This window comes from Apteryx rowi, unplaced genomic scaffold, assembly GCF_003343035.1.
Source record: "Apteryx rowi isolate R43461 unplaced genomic scaffold, aptRow1 scaffold_208, whole genome shotgun sequence".
NCBI classification, from domain to species: Eukaryota; Metazoa; Chordata; class Aves; order Apterygiformes; family Apterygidae; genus Apteryx; species Apteryx rowi.
In genome coordinates, this window is record NW_020448397.1 from 40,068 (window position 1) to 63,840 (window position 23,773).

The following is a 23,773-nucleotide window of genomic DNA, read 5'->3' on the forward strand; positions in this document are numbered from 1 at the left end:
ACTGGGGGTTATAGCACAATCAACTATTTTGCATCTACTCTATATATTTGTAACCAAACAGCCCATGTGTACCTGGTTTCATGGAATCTCTGCTGCATGCAGAGGTCTGGAAAGAAGTCCTGTTCACAATTCTGCCAGAAGAGTCATCTCCATCATGCCTTTTCTTGYCCAATTTTTTCTCACCCTCTTTTGACCTCCTCTGCTGCAAATATTTGTGACATATTTAGTTGATTTTACTTGAGCTTTGTTAAATCATCAAATTTGCCCTACTATTACTTGAGTTATAGTTAACTAACTGTGCATCTGGAGTTTGAAATTTAAGTTAATACACCATAAACAGTTAGTACACCATAACCATCAATAATCAATAAAAATCAGAGGAACAGCCAGTTAGAGATTTGTTATTGAATCCTATTTACATTTGGTTAACTGTGTTACTTTTAGCACATACTGCAGCCTAAGCAAGATGGATCATATCCATATGTTTCTAGACAACTGTACTTTCAAGATCTCATTAAAATTAACTGGAGCATTTCCAATAGTTTAAAACCTAAACCTGGTCTTAAATCATCCAGTCTGACTTTCTAAAACTGAGTTTCATCTGGAAAAGGGCTAAAATCTTTTAAGCATTCCAAGCCTTTGACTAATCTACATACTACGGGCAAAACTTGCCTGATGTGCCAGCAACATCCAAAAGACTTCGAGCAGCCAGAAAGTAATTTGAAAAGAAGCACCTATGTGATCCCACTAAAGCAAACATATTCACACAAATCCTGAAGCCTTGTGATTCTCACCAGGCATTTACCTTGCCAGAGTTGGGCTCAGGAATCAGTATGGTCTAAATAGGCAAGAAAAAAGCACTAGGCATGCACTCACACCAACACAGAAGAGTGGCTTAACTTTTTCTGATTACAGGATACTGGGCTAAGTACATCTGGCACAAATATTTTTTTCTTGGATGGGGGGGAAGAGATATTTCCTGACCTCTAAAGTTAACATGTTAAGGCCTTATGAGATGTGCTCATATTAATGCAAAGCCACACAGGTCAGTAACTTCTCTCTTAAAGCTCACAAAGAAATAAACGAACACGAAACAGCGCTCAGCCCAGCCCTATATAGATCACAGAACTCCTCCCAGAAGTCAAATTATATTTCTTAATATTACCTCACCTGTACTGTGAGCCATACGGCTTCAGTGTTTAACTTTTCTCTCAGCACTAAAAATGCTTATTTTAAGTCTCTGGCCTTTGTATCTTAATATAACTGTTAGCCTTGCAATTCCTCTACACGTGCCTTACCACAGTGAAGATACCAGGTCTCTGCCTAGAGAATAAGGTCCAACCAGAAGGATGTGACTGGAGTACAGATAACTTTAATTTGCAAGGCTGTTCTCATTGCATATAATTAAAGATTCACAGTGTCCAACCACGGAGGGAAATGGCTTAATACTACATTTGATTTTTTTTCCTGATTTTAAAATTTGGAGTAGCTTGTCTATTCTTTGTTTGAAAATTTTATCTAAGTTTCAGGGAATTTATCCTCAAATGGACAAACACACACAAAATCACAAACATCTGTTTTCCTTTTGATTGAAGGAGAACATGTCTAACATTAACCCTTCCTCCCTCTGCACTCCAACACAAGTTTTTTCTTGCTTGTGGATTGTTTTCCACCTGTAGCAGGTGGAATTCCTTCACTGATAAATGTGGTCTGCATCACTAATCAGCCGCTTAGCTGATATCAGCCATGGGTCTTTTCAACTCAGGTCACAGGGGCTGACACCAGGCTCTGAAAAAGCCCAGACAATGAATGAGCACAGTTCACAAATACATGATTATTTTTTTTCCCTATGCTACTTTCTGAGAAGAAAAATACAGGCCCCTCATTTTCCAAATATACTACTTGAAAACCTGTATTCGCTCGAATTACAGAATTCCATAACCTTCTTTGAAATCTAAAGTTGAGTGTGTTAATACCACCATCCTTTTAAAATGCCTCATTATTGCTACAAGAACAGAAAGTGATTATTCACCTCAAAAACGGACACAACATTTGGAAAGACTGACTTAAAATAAGAATGTCTTAATTTTAATTTTTTGGAATAGTATATTTGCTTACCTTTGAAACATTCCTACTTTCCGGTCTGACTGGATACGTTCGTTCAGCAGATTCACTGACTCTTCCGGCACTATTATAGTATGTAGAGGCATTAGAATGATATTGTGAGCTCGCTACTGGATAGACACTTGGAACAACATCGGGAGAATAAGAGCAGCAGGAGTATTCACCGAGTGTAGGATCTCCCACAAGGCTACATGAGGGATATTGAGAAAGACATGAGAAGTCAGGGGACAAACCTTCAGCATATACTTATTGTCTAGATAAGCACATCATTCCTTGGCTGAGGAATTTGTTTAACAAGAAGGCTATACTTCAAAAGAAAAGTATTCCATGTTATTTAAACTAAGTATTCATTCACGGTTATAGACTGCTTTTAATAATACTTTAATTCTGTTTTGGAGAAAACATGTATTTTAGTTAATATTTAAAAATACAGGTGTTATCTGAAAACCTATTTCCAAATTTCAAAGCTAGTCTGTGTTACAGTTACAAGCCCCATTTCTCTGTAGGGATACCAATATTCTTGCTACTTATTTTTGGTAGTTTTTTTCTTGTGTAACAAACCAAAAGCACAGTATAACTACATGACGTGCATTACACATTTGACTGGAAAAACAGAAATATTAAATAGTAAAACTTGTCTTAAACTGCCTCAATAACAAAGAGTATAGCACACTACAGGGTATGAGGTATGTATGAAATACAATGAAGGATTATAAAACAGTCAAAACCAGAGCTGAACTTAGCCATCACATTTTATGAAAATACAACATGTCTGTAGCATGCCTTTTTCTTTAAAGGTATACTCAAAGTCCTCTTCCAATTTCCTCCTACACTTTCTGCAGAAACTGTATACTGAGATCCAAATTTGTTTAGGGAGAAAGGAAATTTCTCAGTCTGAAAAAGTTGCATTTAATTTTTATAACAGTTTACCATAACCTTGGGTAGATAATGAAAACAGAAAAACATCCTTATCAAGATAAGACTTCAGATAACACATTTCTTATTGTTTGTTTAATTTCTGAAAGACTGAAGTCAAAGCAATTCTCATTATCATAATTTACACACAGAGAAGAAAAATAACACATCTGAGTTAAAATGATAACTATGGTTCAACCCCCCAGCAAGGCAAAAAGTTCACAGAAGTACTGCTGCTGTCTGCTGGATTTTTTCAATGTTAAAAAATACTGTAGATCAGGCCATACTCACCTCACTGTTAAATTTAAATTAAAAACCAAAATGGATTGAAAATACTGAGATTCCCTGTAGTATAAAATGGTTGTGGTACTAAGAAAGCTTACAATGAATGTGTTCTCTAAGGCTCTAACTGAATTTCTTAGGACACTGCAATAATTTTGCATTAATTGCAAAATTAATTGTTTAGCATTCTGCAGAATTATGGAACCTGACAAGGTTCTTACAAAACTTAGTTATTTCCTATCCTGATATGCAGACTTTATTTCTAGATTGCCGCAGGGTTAACAATACATTTATAAAGCTACATGGAAGACCTGTTTCTAGGCCTCATAAGAAAAAAAAATTTAGAAACCCATAACATTCTTAATGAAATTGCCTTTGCAGGGGGGTATGAGGGAATGAGAGGGGAAGAAGATCCAGGAAAAATCCCATCCATTATTTAAATGTTTTAAAGTAAGAAKAACCTTCTTGGAGGATCTTCCTCTTCCTTTTACACAACTGTATTTATCTCAGTCTTGTTGTAACAACTGTTCTTGTCACCCAAGGAGTGGGTTTAACTCCTTCCCAAATATAAAATATCCAGATCAATCGCTACAGACCAACACCACTTTCCCTTATTCTCTTTAATGCTCAGTAATGATACACGCCCTCATGAGCAAGAGGCTAGGTACCAGACATATGCCCGAAGAACAGAAATGCAAAACTGAAATCCTGCAGACAATGAACAAGCATTTCTACAATTAGAATATTAACGTGTCACAGCTTCAGCTTGGTATTCAATGTCAGAAACTGGAAAGGTAAAAACACCCCAAGAAATAAGATCCAGAAAATATACATACTTATCCAGAGCTGGTTCCTGAACAAATGGGTAGCATGTAGTTAAGTACCTAGGAAAGACACATGCTGCTGAGGGTTCTGACCATGCCACAGTTACCGCCGCATGTTTGGGAACAAACGGTTTGACCTCTGCTGATAACTTGATGCCCTGAGAAACAAAACGTTTTTTGGCTACATGCATTTTGAGATTAATGTTATAAGTGAAAAATATGCATCCTGGTGAGCTTAACCATCCTAGGAAAGAGTTAGTTTGCGCTCTTCTAATAAAACATGCAAAACTATAAAGTTCACAGAAAGGAAACGGAGGGAAAGGGAGAAGGAATTCTAAGAGAAATGTGACTGCTCTGGAAAACTATTTTCTTTAATGTGCCCACCTTTAATACGAAATACTAACAGAGCCCCATTACAAAAATGACAGAGGCCTGCTTGACACAAGAGGCAATAAACTCCAAAATAAGAATCATTATTTTATATTATAACAATATAAACTAAAACTCCTAACACGTAACTACCATTACTGCAAGATCCAACTCTGGAAGTATTTAACAACAATGGCTTTGTGTATATTAGTATTTTTAAGGGAGTTCATGTGAAATGAATATTAAATTAGGCAGCCTTCTAACATTTTTGACACATCACAAATCTATTCATACTGATTTTCCATTTGTTCTGAATTACCATCGACTTAAACCAAATACTCTTATATGAAGGGACATCAAAATGAGACTCAAAATGTATTTATTGCCATGACAGTGTTGTATAGTTTTACTCACTGTAATACATGCAACAAGTCATTTTTATAGTCGGTTATATATTTTGGGGTAACTAACGCACTACAGGATAATTGGGATCTTTTTACTTCTTGCCAAAGCCCATTTCAACACCTACAATAACACATTAAGCCTTTTAAAATAAAGGAACAGTAATTTCAATGCTTGAGCAGATAAACTAGACTCAGCGCACCCTCTGGTGGCTCAACACTCACATCCGTCGTAAACATTTAAAGAGGTTTCTTAAGTAAACAACAGATAAATTCAGAACCCAAAGAGCTTGCAGTGATCAGGCAGAGCCAATCTATGCAGAACATCCATTTTAACATTGACAAATACTGTACTGATACATAAATATATATGTGTATATATATATATTTATGTATATACACACATATATATAAACTTGGGAGGCAATACCGAACGAGCAGGTAAGGTATCAGGAACCCCATGTTCACTAAGCAAGTAACGTGCTACAGGAAGCAGCCGTGATTTAAGGCTAGCGGCTTACTTTAAGGCCACCTCAGCCCGACTAGGAAACCCATGTGCAACGCAACGTCACGTTGATTACTTGGGATTTGTGGCTGTGTCTTTCAAGGGACAGCGGCGCCTGCGCGCCCTGCCGGCGCACTCCGCGCTCCCCAAACGCGACGTGGTTTTGGGCATCAGCTCACGCACCCTCTGCTCTCCCGGGTCTGGCCTTTCTAGCAAGACTCCCCCCCTCCGCAGCGACCCCCCCGGGCGCAGGGCGGGGGAGCGCGGGCCTCCCCGCGGCGGGTCGCGCACTCGCACCTCCCGCTGCGGCCGCAGCCCCGCGCCTCCTCCGGGGGGCGAGCAGGCCGGCCCCGGCCCTGCCCCAGCGCGGGGGCCCCCGTGGGGGCCGCGCCGGTTACGTAAGAGGYCGGGGCGGGGGGAGGGAGCGGAGCGGAGCGGAGCGGGGGTCGCCGCCGCCCTTACCTCGCCGCCGCCGCCGCCCGCGCCCGGCCGCCGCTCCGCGGACATGGCGAGGACGGGCCGCGGCCCCGGCCCCCGTGCCGCGCCGCGCTCCGCACCCGCTTCCGAGCCGGCGCCGGCGCCGCCCGATGACGTCGCCGCCAATCAGCAACGGCCGGCGGGGCGCGGGGGGGGGCGGGACAGCGGCAAACGAGCCGGGGCAGGCGGGGGGGGCCGGGCCGGGCGGCCCCGCCGTGGTGAGCACGGCGAGAGCCGGTAAGGCAGTTCAGCAGAACATCCCCTTGGTAGCCCGGAGCAGGTGCGCGGCCCTGCTTGATCCCTCTGCTGAGGGGTAACAGAGGGGCGCCAAGGCTTTTGAAGACCAGCGACAGTAGAGGGGCAGCTGCAGTCAACACCCAAGAGCCTGACGCCAGGGCCTGAGGAAAAGCCAGGCTCAAGATGACGGTTTCTGCTGGTGGTTCTGGTTAGGCTGCCTGAAACGCCACCTTAGGGGCAAGACTAGAGCCTTGCAGTGCAGCACCAAGAGCCACCACCAGGACAGTAGGCAGCTCTAGCAATTCTAGAGTCAAGACCATGAGGATGACTTGCCTCATCAAATTTGACATAAGCATCTATGACCAAGCATGTTCATAGCAATAGGAAGGACACTGAGGAATCATACTTTGTTAGGATGAAGGATCCACAATGGGATATTAAGATCTTGGCCACACAGCTCTGATCTCTACAGCTTCCAGCCATAGTAGTTATATATAGGGCCATAAGGTCACTTACCTCCTTCTGGCACTGTAACATCACCTTCACTGCATGCTGACATTATGCAGGAAGATCATGTACCACATCATTTAAGTGACATGAAGATGTTCCTGTTTCTTTTGGCCTTCCTAACCTTACAGATCTAATGCTACCTTGCAATTCTCACTACAGTCGCACCAATACTGAACAAAGTTCTACTGAAGCACCCATTCAAAAAAGTTGATTGTTGGGCCACTACTAGAGAGCTTCAGTATGCCACTGGGACCCATTTGAAGCAACTGGTCACCTCTGAACTTGTTAGCTTTAGTCCATACACCAGCTCACCTGTGCTGGCACACAGGTTTCTAAGTAAGGACTAATCCAAATTTTACTGGGTTGACCTAGAACCTTTATACTTAAAGTTGGGTTTGTACTGTCCTGCTACCAGCAGCTGCTTTTATTAGAGGAAAAGCACTCACTTTACTTTGACGATGCTTTTAAGGACTACTGTCTACATAGCAAGACAGAGTACCAGCTTAGCTTCCCAGAAAAAAAGTGAAAGACTGGAAGTATAGGCTAAAACCCCAGACTAATTAAAGTTTGAGACAGGAAGATAGTTTTGTACAAGCAAAGTAACCAAGAAGGAGCAAAAAGCTTAATAAAGTTTAGTATAATTAGCATCTTACAAGTTTATACCACAGAGATAGTTTAAGTAACTGCAGGATAAATAGTTATCATAATCATCATTACCTTTACAGTCCTATAATTTTAGGATGTCATAGACTAGTCTGAGTATTACCTCAATTTAACAGCATGTCACCTGCTTAATTGAATACCTTGAGTATTACCACCACCAGTTTCATTTTTAAATTGGCTAGAAGCAGTTGTAGGACCCACTTGATTTAAGACAGGTTCAGGTAAGGGTCAGAAACTATAAGACAGTAGGGCAAAACAGTTCTTGTAGAGAAACAAAGTAGCTTTGCCAACTCCCAAGTTCTCTCAAGTGAATACCCCCCTTCTAGCACACAAGATAGTCATTTTGTCTGGTGAATTAAAACTTTAGACATTTAGGTATTTATAGAGCATTAAAAATAGAGTTTATTTCTTTATGCCTACTACTGAACAAGTGAGCCATTGGATTTGAACATGCTACACTGTTTAGCAGAAAAGCTCAGTATGAAAGTTTTTGAACACATGTAACAAGTGATCATCTAGTCAGAACATGCAACATAAACTTTAATAAACAAAAATTCAATGAAAAGTCAAATAGGCACTTACATTAACAGTAAAGAAAAATTTCATTAATCTTTGAACACCATAGCAGCCTACTTGGAATTGCATTTGACTGAGCTTTGTTGCTGTGAATAATACAGCTCATGCACAGGTATGGATGTATGTTTTGTACATTTTCAAGTATTCACTGAATACTACCAACATATATACACTCATATACATAAAGTTCCAGAAGAAGATTTAGGAGATTTCTAGAAGGTAGTTCATTTTTGCTCATCCTTTGGAAGAGGTCTTCTGAAAAGAAGAATGTGTGGCTCTGTGGAAATAAAATTGAACAAAGCATTAGTCTGTCCTTAAATCCTGATTACAGGGTCTTCTTCTGTTCAAGAGAGCTCAAACAATAACTGAAGCTTACTGTCAGATATTAAATAGACTAAAAAATTAAGACCTCAGCTCCCCATGCAGAACAATTTCAAGAACCACTTTGCAGTAACCTTAAACAACTAAACAGATGCTTTCAAAAGTTTTAYACTGGAATTTGGCAGTCCTCTAAATTTGAGATATTTACAGGAAGGAAGTACAGAAAAATACAGCAGACTTGGTACTAGTTCTGTCTCTGTACACTAGGCTATTTCATGAGCTTTATCACTAGTTTACTCTAACCAGCTAGTGATATTGTCCTGGTCACATACATACTGACTGTCAAGCATCAACAAGAGCCACTTTAATGTAAGCTGCCTGTATAAACATAACTGTTGACCTGACTTGTCAGCTCCTCCAAAAAAGCCCCAGGCAATACTTTCAAAATATCAAAGTTGTCCAGATGAGGCAAACACTGGAGGATTAGGCTAATTGTTTCTTCTGGATCTTTGGAAGTTTGGAACTCCACAGGACTGGTTGCAATTCATCCATTACCAATTAAGTTACCCTTTGGTCAGTCTTACCAATGTTATCCTGAATGGCTGTTTTTAGTACACTATACATGACTATATATATATAGTCAAGTTTTAGAGCTTCATACCCCATTAATTGAAAGACTGTGGCTTTAGTGTAGCTTTTAGCAGGCAGTGTAGCTAGAGCTCAAACTATGCTGTAGACTCTCCTGAACGCTCACAAAGGACCTTGTCCAGGAGGGCATCTGCTAGGGTTTTGAGAGTATGAAAATGTACTGTTTCATGATATAAAAATACACTGCTGTATAAAGTTTGGGGCCATCACTGAGATATTAAAGGCTGCTACATTGCCTGCTTTCCCAAGCAGCTAGAGTAGCAAGCAGATAAAGAGGAGTCTAAACATCTAGTAGGAACTTCCAATTGGATTCTAGAGCAAAAGCAATTATACACTTGAACCTTCAGTTCTGGGCACCAGACAGTTGATGGTTTAGACTCCTTTTTTCATCTGTGCTTACCTGGTTCATGGATCATATAATGAACCCAGCCAAGACTTTGCTGAACACCAAGTCGCCTCCATTCCTCTTCAGACATTAGATGGGTTCTTGGTACTTGTTTTGAAAGTTCTCTTGGCAGCATCACATGTCTGTAGAAGTTCAATAATTAATCTCACATTACATAACTCAATGCCTGTCTTGGTCAACACTAAAACTTGTACATATCTATATTGAAAGATAGTAAGCAAGGTCAGTTATGCCAACATCTTCTCTAGCCTCAGGTGTTGATTGGTACTACTAATTAGATTACCATGCATCAGTTCCAAAAGACAGTTTGAAGTTCACTCTGCCTACAAAACATTACATCTTCCTACTTCCTGAAATGAGTCATTCCCCAGCATGTTATAATCACTCTACTTGTATAGAGGTATACATACCCCTGGCAGGTGGCTGTCATACCACCCATTAGACTAATTGGATTTAAAATATCAATCACTCTAAAGTGCAAAGTTCATATAAGATCACTCCTATTAGTATTTTGCAATCACAAATATATATTTTTCCTCTCAGATATTAAGGTGGTGGTAGTTGGGAAGCACAGAATGTTAACGGCACTTAAAGCCTGATCTGCCAACTGAGGAGAAGCACAAAGCCTGCTTCTCACATTTGCAAGTACTTTTATTACTTAATAGAAAGCAAAGACAAGTATTCAGTCTAGCTTTTGAGACTAAGCGACTTTAATAGTAAAAGTCAACTAATTAACTGGCACTTATATTTCTACATACAGAGATGAGCAAAAAGCTGCTTTGTAGTAGCAATTTCAGGTAAGCTTGAGGGATTAAACTTTAACAGCATCAGTTACTGAGGCAGTACAAGACGTTACCCCCAGTTCTGTAGACTCCTGAACGCCTGGGTTTGAATACCCAACTTCACTTCGCCGGGGCATATAGAGCGAGGCGGCAGGACCGCGGCAGCCTCGGAGGCACCCGCGGGGGGAGGCGCCGCCGCCGGGCCGTGCGGGTAGCGATCGCGCCACCAGAGGAGCGGGGCAGCCGGGGCTGCCACCCCAGTCTCGTCACTAGGGGCTGAGCGCCCCCCCGCCACCGCCGCGGGGGCCCAGCGGGCTTCGCCCCCACCCCCCTCCCCCCTTTCGGGGCCCCCTGACCGGGGTCGGCGCTGCCCGCTCACCGGAGGCCACTCCGGAAGCGCCCCAGACCAGCGCCCCATCCCCCCGCCTCACGCCAGCGGCCGAAAGCTCCGCGAGGGCCCGTGCTGAGGAGGCGAGGCGCTGCCCCTCCCGCCAGCTGGAGGCCACCGCGTAGGCGGCGGAGCGGAGCCGCTCTCTGGGGCCGCACTCCCGACCGCGACCACCGGGGCCTTCCCCCYTGACCGCGGGAGAGGCGCCTGCCCGAGCCGCCCCCAGCAAGAGCCGGCAGGGAGCACACGCCCCTCGCCCCGGTCTCGTACCGGTACTCGTACTGCTCGTCGAAGTACTTGTCGGAATAGTAGATCTGCTTGTGGGCCATGGCGCGAGGCGGTGGCGGTAGTAACAGCACAGCACACTCCCCTCACGGACGGCYGCTGAAGACTAACCGCCCGCTGCCGCGCCCCACTCGATTTGAATCTAGCAGCTCCATGCTCATTGGCGGGCTGGGCCAGCCAATGGCGTGCCGCGCGGCCGCGCCGGCGGAGACGGCCGTCTGACTCGGGCTCTCGCCTTTCCACCAATCCCCGGAAGCGACAGTGCAGGATTGCGTAAGAGGGTGACGGTTGGAAGCGGGGCGGAGGCGCGCGCACGTCGGTCCGAACGTGAGTTCTGGGCTCTGCGGCGTTTCCAAGGCAGCGGCGCCCCGCGTGAGCACCGGCGGCGCCGTGATTGGCCAGCTGCGGCCGGGGGCCGGGCGGTTCCAGCAGTTTCTAGAGCCCACTCGGCGGTGTGTGCGCGAGAGCATCGGGGCCGTTAGTGGCTGGAGCTGCTGCTCCTCTGTCGTGTGGCGATGCGTTGGTATGGCTGCTGCGGCCGCCCCGGGCCCTCCTGGCAGCATAAGCAGCTGTAGTGCTCCGCTCTGCAGGGCCGGCCTTGTGGGGGTTGCTCATGGCAGGCGGTGGGGAGGAAGCCTGCTCCGATCTGCTAATAAAGCTTCAGGTTTCCATTAAATGTACACTCTGCCTTCGTATCTCTCTGTTACATCCGCTGGGGCCTAGCTGGGTTTATGAACTCTTGGTATAGTGAGCCCTGGCTATTCCTATGCAAACAGATCTATGCCCTTGACATTAGGCTGTGGCTGCTGCAATACTGCTATGCAGCCTGTAGAGCAAATGGTTGGATTTCTAGGAAATTTTTCTTGTAATACAGAGACTATGAAGGGACTGTCATTTTGTTCCTTTTACTGCTTTTGTGTTGGCCTCAGGACTGTGTTAACAGGCTTAGAGTGCAGCAGAAAATATGTATAAGGGAGCAGGGATGTTCAGAGCCATGCGGCTTCCGTGGAAGCGGATTCCCACGTAGAAGCATTCTGAATAGTGGGACTAGCATTCTGAGTACCAGAAAAATAGCATAGTTAATATTTCTGTAGTAAAATCAAGTAGCAACTTCTMAAAATTTGAGTACAGATATTTCAGTTTCTAGGCTGTGAATGTTAATTTTAACATGAAAATTTTTCAGTAGATAAATATTGAATTCTGCACTTTTCTAAATTCCAGTGGTATTTCTTGGGTGTAATGGCCCCCAAGGATTAGGTAAGCCTGTCTAATGTGTATGTCACCAGGAAGGGTGAGCTCAGTATTCCTTTCTTCCTCACCTTTTGCATTCTCCATCTACAGTGTGTTCCTCTCYTCTCCTTGTTGTACTTCTAAAGTAAAAGAAGACTAGTTTAATTTTCTGCTTCCATAGTGCTAGCACACTCGCATAGCCCTTCTGATCATGTAATAGATATGGCTGAAAACTATTCTGGTGGAAAAAAAAAGTCCGATCTGTAGCCATGTGAGAGTCTAATACTGACACACTATTCTTTTTAGCAGCAGCTCACTGAAAGTGGCCTTGTTACTGTTACTGCAGCCTGAATGTGAAGTTAAATGCTAAAGCTTAAACAGTCTCATAACCATTAAAAAGTGTTTGCTCATCTCTAACAGATAACATGGCCTTGAGTAATGATTATGAATGGTAGTGGTATGTGCTAGTGCTTCTCATAACCCACTGGTAATATTTTTCTCTTCACTGGACTGAATCTTTGGGATTGTCAAAATTCCTGTTGTTAGCAAAGATCCTCAATAGGAGTATCAATTCTAATATAATCATGTAAGTACATGCAAGTACAGACTACCTGTAAGTTTTCTAACATGCCTGCATTCTTTGAAGTAAAATATGTTTTTTTAGCTTAGTTTCAGGCTGCACAGCTATTCTTTTTCTAATACTTAAGGAAGGTAATACTCAGAATACTTTTCTATTAAGAATGTAACAATGGAAAAAAGATAAACCCACTGCAACAAAGAGATTTTGTGGGACTGAAGATATTTTATCTATGTGCCAATCTCATGCATGTTGAACAGCAGAGAGATCAGAATGGACCTTTATGACAGCTTATGTATAAGCATCCTTTGAGTGCACTCAGAAGTGAAAACCTGGAGTTCCTTTAAAGCAACTTCTTCTTCCATAGCAAATACTCATAATTATACCAATCCTTCATTTAAAGAGTATTTGAAGAATTCTTAGGTAGATAGGCATTCAATTTTCTTTGAGTTTCCTCAAATTATTTTGAAAATCCTTGTTCCTCAGGTTAACTGTATGTATTTGGCAGCTTGCAGAACTAACAAAACTAACATACTGTTTTTACTAATCCAGGGTTAGGAGATCGCCAGTTAGTACCAGAATGACATTCTTGTTCCCTCATTTATCATCACTTCATTTCCCTGGCAAGACTTGTAAATATTCAGAGGCAATAAATATTGCAACAGTAACRGTAATTTTGTAAGTTCCACTGCTGATACCTTTTTCCTGAAATGAAAACCTTAACATAGGGATATATCTTGTAAGATTACTAAAATAAAGTAATAAGCTTGTTGTATAAGGCTTTCAACAACATTTTCTTCAGAATATTCGGTATACGCAAAGGATCTGACAGTCATCACTAAATGAAGAGCTGCCAAGAAGGAAATAGTGTTCCATAACCAATGTGGAGAGAACAAAAATGCTTAAACTTTAGTAAGGCAAGTTTTGATTAGACGTTAGGGAATGTTTCCTGTCAGTATCTAAGACCAATTTAACTATCTAAGCAAGAACTTCTTAAAGCAACAATTTAGAAAAAACATCCAGCAGAAATGTTTTAGGTACAACTGATCCTGCCTGTGATCAGTGATCTCTTTTAGACCTACTTTTCTGTGATTGTTTCAGTTAGGCCTTTCCATTTTAACTTTTGCCTGGCTGTAACWTATAGAGCTGTAGGGCAATAGCTGTATGTTCACATGAAGTAATTTTCTTTCTTCAGTACTCTCAAAAGATCCTTTCATTTGAATTGTAGCACTGAATTTTAATATTCAAAGAAGAATAACTTTATTGTTAGTTTCTAGAGTTAGGTTTATTAAGTGCTGGAATCAGATCCTGAATCTGAAGTTTCACTACTGAGGAGCCGGGTCAGAAGTGAATGAACCACGAATGTCTACATTTATCAAAGAGAAAAGCTGCTGATTAGTTAACCAGCTCTTACTATTCACTCATGCCTCAGTGCGTTGAAGTGAAGCACATGTTGAAGAACTTTGACTTGAGATTGGAGACCACTTCTCAAAAGTGTGCAGACATGCATGTTTCCTGTTGTTGGCTGACAGTATGCCATAGAACAAAGCTTAAAAGATTTCCTCATGGCCTAAGGAGCATAGATGTGTTAGGGGAAACACATGAGCTATTCAACTGGAAAGCACACTCCCCCTCCACGTCCTGTCCRATTAGCTCTTGCTGCTGAAACAGAAGATAAAGTACAAAAATGGCAGAAACATGAAGAGAGCTTCTCTCTCTATTCTGTAGCTGTTATTCAGGAGTGTATAATTTTGTCTAAGAGCAATAATCTTAGTTCTGCGTGAGAATAATGTGACTGTAATCAGCGTAGAGCCTTTTCAGTACTACAAATGGGCTGTGAACATAGGGTTTTTTTGGCTGATTTCATGTATCCAGACAGGAGGAGATTTAAATCCTCTGTGTAATACTCTGTGCCCAAGGCTATCCAAAGAGTTGTGAGGGCTATGTTAAATCAAAATCTGTCATGATGATGGGCCCATGTACACCTTACTATTGCACAGACAGAATTCAGGATCTAAGTCATGGTGGATAAAAATATTTGGAGGGGATTTCAACAGAAGGGGAAGATGCAAAATTTTTCATCAGTGGTCTGCATAACAATTTCTGATTATATTTCTCTGCAGCTTTTTCTGTTCAATTCTACAGAATATTTAGGAAATTTAAGTTAGATGTACATTTGCTGCAGTTCTATTTTCAAATATGTCCTCATAAAACAGTAATGTAGGATACCTGAATGTGTTTTCTTGAGTAGAACAGCAAGATCACAGTCAAGGAACCTTTTGTACTGTCTTAATGAGTCACAATCATATACACAATAATTTGTGCAGAATTTGAGTGTGAATCACATTCATAACATATACTGATGAACTGTGATCAGTGCTGTTATATTTTTAATCTGTTTCCTATGGAAACAAGGTTTAAGCAATTGTGCTTTCTGTTAGTTTTGATCCTCAATTAGCTTTTGAACCTATTGGCTGGTTTAAGTAAAACTTGACGGAAATGTTGATAAATAAAATATTGCAGGTTTCATGATAACAGGTGGCTTGATAGAGCAGAAGCAGTCTGATGAGGGAAGTTGTTACAGTTAAACTCACAGCTTACTAGACAGCAAAGAATCCACATGAGAAAAGGCTCTTATGAATGCCTCAGTGATAARTATCCTTCAGCATTTGGAATGGATGCCTGCTAAGACATGAAAGTCAATTTTCCACAAACCATGAGTCAGTAGAAAATCAATCTCTGTTAGTTCTGATATTCAATAAGCTAACTTTCTATTTGACTGTTATTTTATGTACTAGTTTTATATGGTATTTGCCTAGCACTTCAAAACCTCCACTAATCCTAAAAGCGCTGATCCTACAGACTTAAACCAGGCTACTCATATGTATATAATTAACAGCATTTGGTTTTGCAGACTTGATCTTCAAAATCAGGTTATCTCAATGTAGATGCTTAAATTTGGATTTATTGCCTAATTTATTTTGAAATAATTTTCATAAGCATTGAGTTGTTTGTGTGCTAATTAACCTCTCCTCCATTAATTGAAGGAAACATTATTAGTTTTTGTCTTGTTTTTCAGTTCACAAATGAGAACTAAGACTTGGCGAGACTAAAGGAACAGCGCCATGTTTTGATGGTTTAGTTGTCTCTAAATAAACTAGTTTAACTACTGAAAATAGTCTAGCTGAATTACTGGGGATTTCCATCTGAGAAGGGATACATTGATTTGAGAAATAGCACAAATTAACCTAGATGGAGCTACTGTGATGGATACTCCTTCCAGTACCTGAGCTGGTTCAAGGACTGCATTTTGAAGGCATACCTGAATAAAATGCTCAGTATAGGAGCCCAATCTACAGGATAGGGATAAGGAGCCAACAATACAGAACATCCAAGTATGAGATCCTGAGATCCGTTCAGATCCTTGCAAGGCTTGGTGGCTGGTGTCCATCTTTGTCATTTCATTGAGATTTAATTCTCTTTAACTCTCTTTCTGTGGATTTTCCTGTGAAAGAAGTGATCAGAACCTTATCTGAAGAGCACAGCTCAAATCTTAGAAGGAGCCAAACTGAAGTATTCCTGTCTTAAACAAAATCAATAATGCTGAATTTAGGAGATGATGATTTCCATAGCAACTAGAGCTCATATAACAAATTCAGGATGATAAGGTATAATGACTGGAGAATCAAGCACAAGAAGATGCTGTCAAATGAGACACAATCCTGCTCAGATTTTTCCTGTAGGCTGTGTTACATGACAGCATCTCAAAGTGGACCAGTAGAAAAAATCTGCAGTGGAATCTTTCAGAGTTTTTCAGTTATGGGAAATTTTTGATGCAGTGGTTAAATGGTTTGAATACCAGCTTTAAAAATAGAAATGGCAGTGCTAGATCTGAGAAAAGGTCCTTTTAGCCAAACATATGTCAGCAGCTTTCTATAATGGATGCCCTAGAGAAGAGTATAAGAATCCGGCAAGTATATGATGATGCCTTCTCAGATTACTTCTAGGCTCTAGTGATTACTGATCAGGGATTTCTTTGCATTTAACAGCCTGGATGGATTTTTGCTTCATTAATTTTTCCAGTCATTTTTAGGCCTATTTAAACTTCTAGAATTCCCAGTATCTTGTTGCAAGGAGTTCCATGGTTGAACAAGTTCCTCTGTGAGAACAAGCATCTTCTTTTGTTTGTGTTAAATCTGCCCCATCCTGTTTTTTGTATTGGAAGAAGCTGTGAATAATTTATGTCTATAGCTTCCAGAGATAAGTTTTATATCCTAAACGATTATAGGCTAAGACTTTGAACTTGGAGGAACCTAAAACATAGGCTTGTTTTTGCTTATGTAAATATTTCTTCATTAATTTTTGAAAAATTATTTGCATGTTTAAAATTAATCATATATAAATATTGCACATACACAGGAGAGGAAGCAAATGGTACCTGAGCTGAAAATATATCAGGTTTGCAAGTATTATAATGTCTTTTAATAGGTTGCCACAAAATGTTGTTAATAGAGTAGCAGAAGATGACTGAATTCAGTTCAAACGGAATAGAATCTGAATGAACCATATATGTACAAATAGTTTTTCTAACAGTTACTGTAACAATGTAGGGTTTAAAATAGCCACTGGAGGGCTCACTGATTTCAAGTTAAATAACAAGATGCTCTTTGAAAACCAATACTCTTATTTTTTGGCTAAGATAATGTTAATTGATGCATTGAACATTTGAAGACTGGAGGATAACAGATTTTTTTCATTTACAGGCAGAGAGCATGTATATTTTCAGCTCAAAGAATAACACTCTTGTGATTAATACCTGTGTCACGGTGTGGGTACGCTTCCAAAAATTTGGAAGGTAGGAGGATCCAAATGTCATAGAATAAACATAAAGGACCAGATTTCCCACCCCTTAACTATAAAAGATCTAAAAAGCATCCTGTCAGGCAGCAGGGTTTCCCCATTTTGAGGAGCCACCCACACCTCTCACACCTCCTCCCTCTGTTCTGAGGGTGGCACCGAAGACTGTGGCCTCAGTGGTGAGTCAGGCCCAGGGTTGTGGCCTGTTTGGACCAATTTGTAGAGCTGCAGTCAAATACAACACATGCAGCATTTTGAACCCAGTCTTTCTTTTGTTGCAATTAAACAGAACTCAGTTTTTGAAAGCTTTGGGAACAATCAGTTGTATTTACAAATTCTAATCTTATTTTTTATTTTCCTGATATGTATCAGCTCGAGCTTTTCCTTTGTCCTTGTTTTTGTAATCATATTTGGATATTTAGATTATCATCATGTCCCTGATTTAATAAATGCAGCTAAACTGTTTATGTTCAGTATTTTTTTCTTGCTTGATTTCACAGCAGTATTTACCACTCTTCTGTGGGTTAAGGATGTCCAGAACAAAATATACTGTTCCTGGGGTCATTTCACCAGAAATATGCAGGGTGAGATCATTCTTTCTGTTTCTGTGAATATGTAGTATCCCAGACTTCTGAGTCTTGTTGCCTTATTTCAGAGAAACTCTTTTGATTTACTGTTCTCCTGTGGTCATTTTCAGTTCTGCATATTTCCAAGTATTTCCCTTGCACAGAATATCTGTTTGAATTATTTCCCATGATTTTGAATCTTACATATTGCAAGCTAATTGTCTCTCTCTCTTCTTTTTTTTTTTAATCCCTGCTTATGTGTCTCAACTCTCAATGTTCCTGGTGACTCCCATCCTTATTTTAGACACTAGAACAGTCATCTGTTGTAGGAGATATGCAGAACTTTGAATTTGTCTTGGCAGGTAAAACTCTTTTTTGTTCACATTCAAGTATACATATTTGCAGTCTCATAGTGTTTCACTCACACCTTCCTAACAACCAGCTTTTTAGTCATTCATTTTGAATCGTTTTGTTTCTGTCACTCATTCTGGGCGGTAGCTTTTAAGATAAAACATCTCAAGAAAAATATCCACCAGTTAAACTCTTGTTACAGATTACCATGAAGTATCTATATAAAAAATAATTCAACAGTTGTAACATAGACTGGAAGAAGATTCTACCTTGAAATACATCTTCCAGGAATGCTCCCTTCCTGGCTCTCAGGCTAACCACTTTCACCAAACTCATCTTTGCATTCCATTTCCATCACTCTTGCAGTTTGTAGCACTATGTTGCAAATCTGAGTACAGAAAATAACTTAAGATGACTCCTCTTTTGTGTATTGGAAAGACACTCAGAACATGAAACCTTGTCCGCTTTTTCCAACTATGTCCTTTTATCTAATGAAAGGCATTGCCTCTCTTCACAGACCTTGCCACATAGCCTTAAACCCTCTCAGTTACAAGAACATAAAGAAACACACCTTTTCAGTTATTGTAAGGATATCCCTGATGGATGTCTGACTTGATCATACTTGAATCTTACATCATTGCATACATATATTTACAGACTTATCTTTAAAAAAAAAAGTTTAGCAAATTCATAGGATAGAAACACAGGCAAACTGATTCAGCTGGCCTTAGAGGTGTTAAAACTTAATGCCTTTGTCTTGTTTTTAGTAGCACATCAGCAGGGTTGTCATGGATACTGAGTCAGGTCCTGTTTTGCCAGCTTGCAGATTGCTAAAATGTGATTCTCCCTTCTGAACTGTTAGAGATAACCATCCTTATGGACTGGATTGAAGGTTCACTGAAATCAGTGGAAAGTCCAGTCATCTGCAATAGATTTTGGACTAGGACTTAGGTGAACAGTAATGTTCCTGTTAATGTCCCATCTTACAATAATTATCAGATTTTTTTTTTACAGTGTCTTATTCCATTGTTGAAAAGTGGGTATATGTTTCCTCTGTTCTGTAAACATTTTCTCATGCTACAACACACCAAGCTTCAAGCTTCTGTCAGCTTAGTCTTGTAGTGCAGCTCCTCCATTTTCTTATTCCTCCCATGGTAACCTATGGTGATTGCAAGAGAGACATACTGATTCACGCTGTTAGGACCGTTGTATTCATAAAGGGTAAGGTGAGAAGCAAGGCAAACTGTAGTAGAGAATTTGAGAGGTAGTATTTCCTTAAATTAAATCAACTGATAAATTCGTAAAAATAAAAAAAMCCCAAACTTTTGGATGTTTTGCATTTGGACCTGATCAAGATCCTGTACATATGCTTAAAATGTCAAATTTTACAGCTGTATGAGCGGATCTGGAGTGACACTTAAATAACAACTGAAAAGGTAGCATTTCAGGATTAACCAGCATTGTGGGGTTTTGTGCATTTTGAATCCTGGATTCCTGAAAGTATATCTTGTGTTATAGCTGCCATCTAGTCATAGGGCCTTGGGGCTGCCTTAATGAAAAATCTGCTTTTTTAAATTTTTATTTCTGAGCAAAATCTTTGCATCAGAAGTCCAAAATGTGGACTGACAGCAGACTTGGAAAGTATTCATATATACATCTTACAATATTTTCTGCTCAATATAAGGGCCCTGAGAGCATCCTCACTGTGCCGGGGGGGCTGGCTGYGGGAGCCAGGGCCAGCTCAGGCCATGTTTTTTTGTTTTTTGTTTTTTTTTGGTATATTCTGGGCTATGCAATAATAGGAAGGGCCAAGGTACAGTATTACTTCAAAGGCCGAGTCTGACCCTTAAAGCAGCATGTCAACTGTGCAGAAAAAGAAGCTGAAGTATATCAGTTATCATCTAATGGTGATATGATGTTATTTAAATTTTGTATACAGGTAACAGGTTACAACTTTCTCCTGCAGGACACGAGACTGAGGCCCTTCAACAGCCCTTCTTGGTAAGTGGGTGAGTAGTTACACCCTGAAATTTTATTTGTAAGTCAAGAAAGTTGAAGTGTCTGGAATCCAGATAGTCCCTGGAGTTGTAAGCGTGGCCAGTGCTTCTCTTGGAGGGAGCAGCCAGCAAATGATTTGTTCATTTATTTCACTACATGAGTAGTGAAACCCTGCCAATATTAGGTGCAGACTTACAGAGGGAGCTAAGGAGATTTCAGTGTCATCCCCCGCACGCCCCATTCCTTTTCCCTCACCTGCCAATTCACTTTCCCCTTTCTGATGCTGGAATCACCTGCTTCGCCGGCGCCACACTGCCAGTCCTCTCTGATTCGCTGATCCTACTCTTCCTACCTGCAGTACTGCACAGAGCTGAGGACTGTGTGATCCTTCCCGTCCTCAGCCTCAGGCCAGAGGTATGTGCCAGGCATATGATGCATTGTATCTCAGAAAGCATCTACTCCTAGCTCAGACTTTATGAATTGTCTCTTAATTTTTTTTTCTTATGATGTTCCCCAAACTTATTGCTAGCCATGACTTATTGCTAGCCATGTTGATTTTAATCTTATATGAAATGGTAAAGGCTCTGGAAAAGCCTTGATTCTGTATGAAGATGGAAAATAAAATGTTAATCCATCTGTTTACATGCTTTCTGGAATGGCATGTTTATCAGGATTTTGCCACTGCAGTTCATGCATTTTACTGGGGGAAGAGTGGGAATTTGTAAGCTTGATTCAGATTTTTAGCTGAATCTGAACTGTGGCGCTGTCTGTGCCTGCCACAGTGCGTCCTGGGCTCCCAGTGCCTTTATTGCACAGGTCAGGGGACTCACCAAAATGTGTCACACCTGATTTCCTGTGGAAACTACATTGGGTGGTGGGAATGGCTTGCAGCCAGGCCTTTGCCGGACTAGAGTCCGGGAGACGCAGTTGTGGTACTCATCCAAACCAGATCAGAGCTACCCTCAATTCCTCAGCTGAGTTAACTTGCTTTACACATTTGTATATTAAGACCATTGGTTGATCCCCTAACTGAAAACAAAATATTCACATCAAGCATCTGGTATGTGTAACTTTCCAACAGATTATAATTTTAGTATCAAGTCTACAGCTGTCTTTAGAAAGAATTGTGGGTAAATATTGTCACTGCTGTTGGTTTGCAGCTGTAATAAGGCAAGGATGTAAACSTGAAATGGCAGTCTTTAGAAAAGCCATAAAATTCACAGAAGTTCTTCTGAGAGTGCGCTTTGGGTTTTAGACGTAAAAATCTGTCTTGAGAGATACTGGAAACAAGACTGGGAGTAAGTGGGGTGTTTTTCACCTGGCTTTAGTTACCAGGTAAACTAATGGTTACTCCAGATTGGTCCACAGTTGTTTTGGGTCAGTGAGTGTTACAAAAACTGCCTACAAAAATGTTTGTGCTTTCTGTAGTTGGTGTTATACTTCGAGTTTGGATCATGGCAGATAGATAGAAAGCATTTCATTTCATGTTTGAAAGAAACAGATTTCAAAGACCTTTTGCTGTCAGGTCTATCACTCATACATATGCTTTAATGACAAAACAAATCCAAAACAACAAGCCCCTATCCTTTATAAAAATCAAAAGTACACTGGTCTGTTACAGAGATAATATTTGGGGGAGAGGAGTGCAACAGAAAGCAGATGGATAAATTCAGACTCATCATCCAGCCTAAAAGCAGGAGATGGAGTTCTTCCTCCATGATCTCCAGCTGGCAGAAGTAAACAAGAGCCCAGTATAGGTGTAGATGTGTGTTTTTTCCTGTGGGATAAAAGGTTACATACAGGATGAATGCCTTGGCTTGATCATGCTCTGTTTCCTCCTACTTAATATYTGCTACCAAATCATGCCACTGCCAAGGAGCCCTTGATGAAGATGAGGGCTGGTTTGATTTTTAAGGCCATGAGAGCAGTCTAATCTTAGTGTAGCTAGTTATCTAAGTCTCTTTGTTGACAGAGATAGGCTTCTCCAAAGGGAAAATTTGAATTTCCCTGTAAGAGTCTTTTTTATTGACTGGAGAGGAAACCTAGGGAGATTAACCCTCTGTGCCTCAAAGTAGGTCCTTATGAGTATCTCCTTTCTCTTCATGACACTGGTCATTGACATGAGTAGCTGGATGCTGAGCAGTGAAGTTCAGACATAAAAATTGCCAGTTCACGCTTTGAGAACGCTTGAAGTTTATTTCAAACAGCAAAATGTGTTACATCAGTAAACTACCAAATTGCCTTTTATTAGGGAAAGACAGTTTTTCTACTGTTTGAGTATTATAGTTTTTAGAATGTAAAATAATATAACAAATCTATGAAATCTCCTGAAGTAATCTCTCTGGAGGGTTTTTCTGACATTACTGTGCTTTTTTGTATGTCTTAGTTATGCCTGAGGAGTCTGAAAACTTTCTTCAATATGTGTTACAGTGCAGCAGGCGTTACCATGGTACCTTGTAATATTTTTCCAATCAGCAGATGGAGCTACAAGGAGAAAAAAAGGTTTGAGTGCAGAAATTTGGAATGGAATAATGCTAAAATAAACTTGTTATAAAAATGCTCCATGTGATTGATGATAAATTAAAGCAAACAGTCCTACAATGTATCATCTAGTAGTGAAACATGTGCTCTCATTTATCTGATCTGTACATAAGCAAAGTCAATTAATCTAAATTAGAAACAACAACTAATGACAGCCTTTACTTTACTTGAAGCTATTTCCCCTTATTTAAGCTCTCACCCTAATATTTGAAAGACTGGAAAAAATGAACCTTTAGGAACTTTATATAAATATTTTACTTTCTCAAAGGGTGAAATTAAAATAGATGCATTAGACTGAATGTGGAAATCAGGGGAATGTGATGATTTAAGATTTTCTTAGAGTTGGTGTGTTTCTGCAGTTGGCTCCTTTCTGGAGATGGGTGTGTGTGTGTGAGAGGGAAAAGTCCCTTCCAAAGGCTGTTCTCAGCTAGACAGGTTTCTCATCCATCCATTGAAGACTGATGGAGATGCTTCCCCAAATCCATAGTTTCCCTAAATATTTTCCAAAGTGTATGTCCCTCACAACTGCCCGAATATGTTACTTTACTGTGTTTCAGATCACCTTACCAGGTGTTGGTTTCTTGAGGCTTCCAGGAGTAGTGAGGCTTTAAATACGTTTTGATATTTTCAAGGTATCTAAAGAATTCAAGAGATGACTTGCTTTTTTAATATAGTCAATCATATGATTGGGTTTTTATAAGTACATCATGCTTGTTCAAGGCATACTGCTTTATCAGTACGGTATGCTATGCATTCTCCACTTTCAACTTGTCACATAGTAAGCATGTGTTTGCTSCAACTATTTTTCAAGATCAACATTTTTAGACAACATTATACAAATTGCAATATGGATCTTACAGTCCAGTACCCAGTGCTGAACTTACTCTCCACTGGCACTGCAAGGAAGGAGAGAAGTTAAAAAGTAAGGGGACTGAATTAT

At 40.6% G+C, this 23,773-nt stretch overlaps 2 protein-coding genes and 1 long non-coding RNA gene across 6 annotated transcripts in view; 1 reads left to right on the top strand and 2 right to left on the bottom strand.

The window, feature by feature from the left end:
• SECISBP2 (SECIS binding protein 2) overlaps window positions 1-5,927 on the bottom strand; it is a 29,990-nt gene extending 24,063 nt beyond the window's left edge. For all 4 annotated transcript variants that reach the window (XR_003253220.1, XR_003253221.1, XM_026064063.1 and 1 more), the window contains exons 1-4: window positions 5,883-5,927; window positions 4,158-4,303; window positions 2,119-2,311; window positions 73-199 (exon numbers count right to left, since the gene is read on the bottom strand). Coding sequence is in view for 2 of the 4 variants with exons in the window: in XM_026064063.1 (XP_025919848.1) it covers window positions 73-199; window positions 2,119-2,311; window positions 4,158-4,303; window positions 5,883-5,927 (511 nt within the window). In the remaining 2 variants the exon portion in view is untranslated. The remainder of the gene's footprint in view (window positions 1-72; window positions 200-2,118; window positions 2,312-4,157; window positions 4,304-5,882) is intronic.
• Window positions 5,928-7,696: 1,769 nt separating this feature from the next.
• CKS2 (CDC28 protein kinase regulatory subunit 2) lies at window positions 7,697-11,060 on the bottom strand. The gene is made up of 3 exons (XM_026064071.1): window positions 10,699-11,060; window positions 9,253-9,380; window positions 7,697-8,160 (listed from the first exon to the last, which is right to left on the bottom strand). The coding sequence occupies exons 1-3, from the start codon at window positions 10,755-10,757 to the stop codon at window positions 8,108-8,110; spliced, it is 240 nt and encodes a 79-aa protein (XP_025919856.1). The 5' UTR covers window positions 10,758-11,060; the 3' UTR covers window positions 7,697-8,107.
• LOC112965255 lies at window positions 11,029-22,802 on the top strand. Its single transcript, XR_003253223.1, has 3 exons — window positions 11,029-11,040; window positions 20,234-20,295; window positions 22,679-22,802. It is a non-coding gene; the product is annotated as an uncharacterized LOC112965255 (long non-coding RNA).
• The last annotated feature ends 971 nt before the right edge of the window (window positions 22,803-23,773 follow it).

Excerpts from the sequence above, each read along its gene's own strand:
- CKS2 (XM_026064071.1), bottom strand. The coding sequence starts at position 10,757 with ATGGCCCACAAGCAGATCTACTATTCCGACAAGTACTTCGACGAGCAG. Across the intron at positions 9,381-10,698 it reads GACGAGCAGTACGAGTACCG|ACATGTGATGCTGCCAAGAG; the intron begins GTACGAGACCGG and ends GAACTTCTACAG. Across the intron at positions 8,161-9,252 it reads TTATATGATCCATGAACCAG|AGCCACACATTCTTCTTTTC; the intron begins GTAAGCACAGAT and ends TTATTTCCACAG.